General features: G+C 34.7%; 1 protein-coding gene across 4 annotated transcripts in view; it reads right to left on the reverse strand.

The window, feature by feature from the left end:
• Positions 1 to 7769, reverse strand: part of LOC107667005 (immunoglobulin-like and fibronectin type III domain-containing protein 1) — a 39363-nt gene that overhangs the window by 25498 nt on the left and 6096 nt on the right. For 3 of the 4 annotated variants that reach the window (XM_016458567.1, XM_016458570.1, XM_016458569.1), the window contains exons 2-3: positions 2945 to 3032; positions 646 to 675 (exon numbers count right to left, since the gene is read on the reverse strand). In XM_016458567.1, coding sequence (XP_016314053.1) covers positions 646 to 675; positions 2945 to 2993 — 79 coding nt within the window. In that variant the 5' untranslated portion in view covers positions 2994 to 3032. The remainder of the gene's footprint in view (positions 1 to 645; positions 676 to 2944; positions 3033 to 7769) is intronic. The other variant, XM_016458568.1, reaches the window with a different exon arrangement.

The raw sequence follows: 7769 nt of genomic DNA on the forward strand, positions 1-7769 counted from the left end.
ATATTATTATATTATATTATATTATATTATATTATATTATATTATATTATATTAATTATATTATATTATATTATATTATATTAATTATATTATATTATATTATATTATATTAATTATATTATATTATATTATATTATATTATATTATATTATATTATATTATATTATATTATATTATATTATATTATATTATATTATATTATATTATATTATATTATATTATATTATATTATATTATATTATATTATATTATATTATATTATATTATATTATATTATATTATATTATATTATATGGATCAGTTGGTTAAACCATCTATTGGTTATTTTAAAGGGACAAGATTTTCTTAACATCCCATCATGTTTCAATACATCAACATTGAAAAGAAAATTGCTCAAGTCTTTTCACTGTGCCTTTAAATGACAGCAATCTGAACATTAATTTTATAAATAGCACACTGATGCGAATTCGTATTGCTTATTTGACTGGATATTATGATATCATGGATATGATATATTACTTGATGTTATGATGTATAATTTGATACATATGATATGTTATGTTATGATGTGATATGATATGAACATATACTGGTTATCATGACATGCATGCAGATGTTCAGGTTGCTGTCATTTGATTACCTTACCTTGTCTCTTGAGAGGTAGAATTTCCAATCCTAGTACAGTATAGACACAACATTACAGTACAACAGCAACGAAGGAAGGGGAAACAAAGGAGAACACAAAATTGTGAATCCTGGCATTTTTTTCTTTGTCAGGTTTGAACGAAAGACAAAATTACTCACGAATACAACCAAAAACACAAGACAGGGGAAAAGACGGGGAGGTTAAACCAATAAAATTATTCAAACCACCACACTCTTAAAAATAAAGGTGCTTCAAAAGGTTCTTCAAGCGATGCCATAGAAGAACCATTTTTGGTTCCACAAAGAACCATTCAGTCAAAGATTCTTTAAAGAACCATCTCTTTATAATCCGAAGAACCTTCTTTCGCCACAAATAACCTTTTGTGAAACAGAAAGGTTCTGCAGATGTTAAAGGTTCTTTATGGAACCATTTAGACAAAAAGGTTCTTCTGTGGCATCGAAGCACCTTTATTTTTAAGAGTGAAAGTGGTTGAATGTAAGATTACAATAGACAAGACTAGAGAGAAAGCAGACAAACTGGGAAAGAATTAAAAGTGTGAGACCTGTTTCACACAGCATACATTATCAGGTGATTATTCTGGTTACAGAATTCACACTGCTGCCTAGTGGAGCTGCGAGTTTCTGCACAACGCATATTTCGGCTGTACGCGTGCTGAACCCATAAGGTAATATGGTGAAAATATACGATAGGCCAATTTAGAAACACAGTCTTTTCAAATATGCGATTTTTGAGGTAATATAAATTACATGAGTGAACTTCTCACACCTTGTGAAAAGATGCAAGCTGGGCTTGATGTACGTTTCACAGTTAGCATACTATTGAGTAAATCTGACAGAATCAAGGTGATGTAAGCATGGCTAAATATTTGATTCTTTTAGCAACTTCCATAGCAACATCGTACCGTAGAGATATCCGCTCACGGCACTACAGTCACGTCTCGTGCCACACTCTAAACTCGCGCTTTATACAAAAGCAAATGGGGTCAATGTGCGTCACAGTTATCGATTGCAGTGAAAATCAGAAAATCAGATCAATTAAATCAATTAAATACAGAAAATCGCCTCAGAGAACTCAGAGAACATTACTGCAGTGTTTATCTGGTTGCTACACTGATTGTTTTGTACATGCTAAAGAACTATTTTTTCATATCAGAAGTTTTAAGTTATACATTTCACTTTTTTTACTCTGCTTAAAATTGCGGTATGAAACAGGCCAAAATGGGCAGAAATGTTGTCATTGGGGACACATATTATCACTCATGATTGTAAAAAAGGAGGGGTTTATAATGAAAATAAGAAAAAAATAAAAGAATAAAAATGTCTAATTAAATAAGGTAAAATAAATCCCCTCCTCAAAGGAAATGAAATAAATAAAGCAAGTGAGAAATAAATAAAAAAGGAAATAAACAAAGAAAATAAATGTTAAGTGGGTGGATTTCCAATAAAAGGTTTAATCATGAAATGCAAGAGCTGTTGTGCATACAGGTTCGATTCCAGCCTGGTCTAGTTTTCCCGCTGCTCTTTTCTGGCTCTATTTTCTGTTCTTCACATCACAGGCACTTCACATTCTGGTTGGTTGATGGTTGTCCCTTGCATCCATGGTTACAAGATTCAAAGAAACCCTCACTGAATGACAGCAAATGCTCACGGGGCTGTTCAGTGAGCTTCCACATGAAGGGCGCACTAGGCACTGATTGCATAAGCCACATTCACAGCCTCCACTTCATTTGCATCTTGTGCACAGTGGCCAGTTTCCAAACCCAGAACCTACAACTTAACCAGCTATTTGATCATTTGTGTGTTTAAATAAATTTGTGTGGCTAGGTTAGACTCAACACTTGCTTTTATCTCGCTCTTCTAACCCCTCAGGGACAGATATATTATTCACTTTACCATGGAGAGGAGGTCATTAGATTTTATCTGGAAAATCCGGCATTGCATTTTAACGCAGCTGCTTACTGTGGTAGAACTTTTCTAAATGAGACCCATGTCCTATCAAGTGTGTCAAATTCCATTGCTATACTCTCATCATTATGAATACAAAGAAAACTGATTAACTAAATGACATCTTCTGGGAATAGTGACCATTAAGAAAGAGAAAGAACGAATTACAAAACAAAAAAGGATGTTTTTTCCACCATGTGTTTCTCTAGCTGGTCTTCATGGAGAACATGGCTGGAATTCTTGTTTCAGTAATTCAGTAATAGAGCAGTTGGACAAGGTTCGGTGCCGGTGTCAGCCTGCCATATGGGAGAGAGAACAATTATATTGTTCTTACCGCCTTGCCCGGCAGCAGTTGGATCTAAAACCTTGGCTTTTTTCATCATCTTGATGCAGTCCAATGGCTCAAGAATTCAGAAGCTTCTCTGGGTGGGAGAAAAGCAATATAAAAGGTCAATTCAATTTCGGTCTTATTAAACATTTGGATAGATTAAAAATGTTTGCACTATACAAGATGCAATTAGAAGATGTATGAAAAGGCTAATTTTATAAATCAGTCTGTCTGGGATATTCATCCCATGTGGTTTTGCAATACTTATCCTCATTAAGCAGACACCTCAAAATAGGTAACACTGAGCATTTGCACACTTAAATAACCCATTAAGTCCAAACAGTTTAGGGAAAAGAGCAATTCAGGTGAAATAGGCACAAAGATGAAGCAAAGTAGAACAACGGTTATCCCATCTGTTGGGATGTGATGCAGTGTGACAGTGCAGTGCATTATGTTCCATTAGAGAGGCTTTGGGCCTAGTCAGCAAAACCTCCACGGCTCTAGTCATTCATCTTTTCAAATCCACTCATATATACAGTTCAGATCCAGTCAGTGTGTCCTCACTAGAATACTAGCACTAGCGTAGTACTAATATGGGATTTTGACATGTTTGGCTTTAACTGTCTCCTGCAGGGAGACATACTGGCTTTGAGGAGGAGAGCTGAAAATATGAGCATGTGTTCGAGATTTTTAGCTTTGCTCCAAAACCTAGTGTGCTGTCTACTACAGGGGATGTCACATGGAATATATGCATCCATTTGTGCTGTTTTAAATGTTTTTCTGTGTAAACAAACGGTAGACAGATGTCTTTGATTCATGTGCACTGCTTTTTAAGACACCGTGACAAGTTAGCTAGCTCTTTTTGAAAGCAAGAACATGTGTGAACTACCCTAAGGCAGCGTCCTAACTGAAATGAAACCTCATAAGTGACTGAATTGGAATGCTCTGCAATTGATTTCAATACAATTTGGAGTTAGCATGTAGCCAAAACCACATTGTAGTAGTCAAACAAGCATACAAATTCATAGCACACAGAAATGTTGGGCAAAAATAATATATATATATTTTTAAATAAATCATACTATTTTCATAACATTTTTCGGTATAGAATTAAAAATGACAATTGACATTTTCACTGAGCGCCCATTTCTGCCAATGAAGAAAAAATAAAAAAGCAAAAGCGTTTAACTCCCAATTTAGTTTATAAAACTCACAATTCTGAGATGAAAAGTCTGAATTGTGAGATTAAAAAAAAGTTGCAATTACCTTTTTTTATGATTTATTTTGTGTCTGAAACGGGCTTCCATACATTACAGGATTATTTTCTTATTTAAGGATAAGTGCAATAATTTTGGCCAAACGAGGGGAAAAGCTGTCGGTAGGCAGTTGACTAGGTTTTGTACAGAGCTTGTTTATTTGGAATGATCTAGTAGTCTAGGGCCCTCGATGACTCTTGTCCCTCTCTTGCTGTTGACTCCTGCAAATGGTAGTCTCAATCTCATCTCAGATCCTGAGCGAAGCAGGTTGTTTTTTTACAGTGGCTATCTTTTTCAATAAATAACTCTATGAAATTGCATTCTATGCTACATCAGTCATCTGACCGAGTACCATATTCCATATACAATAGCATGCTGATTGGCCTCTTATAGACACTGCACAGAGCATAATGAGCTATAAATGCAAGCGTTTTGTGGATCACAAGCTGCTGAAATCTGACATTTGAGTGTCATCCTTCAACATGCATGTGATTCATTGCACTCATCATTATGCGTGGTTTGGCTTGCCATTTCGGTTGGCGTAAAACCTGACAGTTATTATTTCAATTGGTTGCATCATTGAGAATAACACTATGGCAGTTATATTACTGCTTTGGATAGTAATAAAAAAATTGCTAATAATGATAAACTTTAGATTAAACAAGTAAATGCATGTACCATATAATGAAGTCCTGGTGACACTATAGTTAAATACAGTTTAATGCATTTACGTTAGTTAACGCATTAGGCACCATAAACTAAAAATGAACAGCATTTAGATCAATGTTAATTTCTACATATACTAATACATTTATACCATTACAAGTAGCATAAATTTGCAATAGTTCAAGATTTATCAAATATATTGTTAACAATGATCAAATGAACAGTGAACAATAGTATATTAACATTAATATTAACCTAGATCAATAAATGCTGTAACAATTCAGCTTATTGTTAGTTTATGAAAACTAATGCATAAACTAATGTTATAAATTGAACATTTTACCAAAAGTGTGATATCTATACTATTATACCAGTGGTCTCAACTGTTGGTCGTAACTCAAAAATGGGTTTCAGGTCTGTTCTGAATCTGAAAGGGTTGCGGACTGCAGGAGGAAAAAATGAAATGCTAAATGTAAATAATAAACTAAGTAACTAACTTTTAGGATCCTATGTGATTGCAAAATAGCCATATCAGTTTTTAATATTCTTCCCATATGTTTTGTTATTCAACAGCTGTGCTTTATTGTAGCACAAATGCATCTGCCATGTGGTAGAAGCAGCCAAATTAGGTGAATGCCAACACTTCATTTTGTGACATTACACGTCACATCATCCCCAAAAACCATGAACAATATGATGTAAGGTAGAACAAAATAGACCAAGACTAGATTAAATACAGATCACTTCAAGCAAGAGTAAACATGGTTTGTGCCAACCACAATTTGTTTTTGCTGAGAGCATGAAACCATCAAAATTCAAGCGGCTTTTACAAAACAAAATGGTAAATTTCCCTTCATTTTCTTTGACAGACCGTTTCGGTACAGCATTGGGTCAACACATGCCCAGTTTAAAATGTGGCTGCTAAACGAAACTATTTGAGAAACACTATTACACATTCTCTGATTACAGCAAAAGGTATTCAGAATGACAAATTATTTGAACACCCATGCCGGTTTGTAGCATGTCCTAAGCAGGCCTTGGCTTCTGTTCATTTTGGAAAATGAGCTATCTAACCCTCCTGAGCAAAATATCCCGAGACTGAAGCTTGCCAAGCTGAGGGTCTTCAGTATACACGCAACCTGAGCTTCACACCACTCAGCGCAATCACATGCTTATATGGGGACAAGAAAGCACTCCATCTCACTGCCATCTTGGGCATTCTCCACGTAAAAGTAGGTACATTCCCATCTTACTTAACAAATTAGTGGTTTATTGTGCAAAATGTACCTGTATTAGCTTAGCTTCCAAGTTTTTCCACCTGTATCTCAGATCAGAAGAACTGCTGCATAAAAGGAGACATTTTCATCGTGCTGAGAAACCGGAGCCATGCTTCATAACATAATTACATGCCAGCGGCAGGCCGGGCTGTATAGCAGTAATAACAGTGCATGAGTAAACTAGCACTTCACACGACTATATGAAAAGCAAGTCTAATGACATGCTCAAGTTTTAAACTATACCGCTAACCTTTTTTTCCTCTCTCAGAATTGCCCTGCTGACATGTTTAGTAGGACACAATCATTTGTCAAATGATAGGCTATCATGGCAGCCTAACACAGCCTTGGTTGGCGCTAGCTATTTACATTTCTCAAAACTGGCGAAGTTCAGAAAGAGAGACGCTTAGGGAGTAATAGCATACCTATCATTAGCATACAATGCATTAGGCGACATTTATGTGAACCCAATGGGTAAGTTCTACCTTCGGCTACACCAAAGGGCCTTTTCAATATGAAATAGTCTGAAATATCTAAAATTACATTCTCTTTCAAAAATGGACTAATTCTAGAGGATTTAGCCAACATGCTTTAAGATACGTTTTTTTTTTAATAAAAATAAGTCTCATTTCCAGAGCCGTGATTGTTTTAGTAATCGCTTAATTACGTTGGTGCATAACTAAGTTTCCCACTAGCCAAGCACACACTAAATTCAATATCGATGCAAGCATTAAGTCCACTTTTCCTCTTAGGGAAGGCTGGCAATGAGCCCCTTAGGTCTTAGATTGAAGCAACACATGTTTTAGGTGAGGAAATGACTGTGTTGTAAATCAGCCTGCTTGTCAGTACTTTATTTAGAGGAGTATGGAAGATGTGATTCCACAGGGTGTTTAAGTGAGCAAACTCACCCTCAGCAATAGGCAAAGCCAATTTTGCTCAGTCTATCACCCTCCTATTTCTCTGATTGGCGATAAAATCTCTTCCTCTGTCCTGTCAGCCTTGCCCAGTTAAAATGGCTCCAGTGGATAGACTCTCCAGGGATCTCAAATGTCCCCATCTACCTCTTAACCCTCTCAGTGTGCAGGATAAAAATCTGTGGCTCCCAGAAGACATTTAAAGATACATTTACACAAGGCTACTGTTAGTGACAAGATTTACTGGTTAATAATAATGAGACAATTTGTTGTTAATTTCCTTTTTCTATATTTCAAGAACAGCTTTAAACCTTTAGAGTTGCTTTAGCACTTAACCACATTGTAAAGCATCAATGCATATGCCAACACGAGGAGTTATCGTGAATTCACTTTATAGTCACACTGAATATTTTAAAGCAACTCCCATATATATTAAGATTTAATTGTTCCATAAGGTCCTGTTGCTTTTTTCGTACACAGCTTCATTATCATCACCCAAGAAAACTGTACCTACATAAATGTAGGTTTGCAATTCTTATAAATTGTGCCTATAATATAATATAATATAATATAATATAATATAATATAATATAATATAATATAATATAATATAATATAATATAATATAATATAATATAATATAATATAATATAATATAATATAATATAATATAATATAATATAATATAATATAATATAATATAATATAATATAATATAATA

This window comes from Sinocyclocheilus anshuiensis, unplaced genomic scaffold (genome assembly GCF_001515605.1).
Source record: "Sinocyclocheilus anshuiensis isolate Anshui unplaced genomic scaffold, SAMN03320099.WGS_v1.1 scaffold615, whole genome shotgun sequence".
NCBI classification, from domain to species: Eukaryota; Metazoa; Chordata; class Actinopteri; order Cypriniformes; family Cyprinidae; genus Sinocyclocheilus; species Sinocyclocheilus anshuiensis.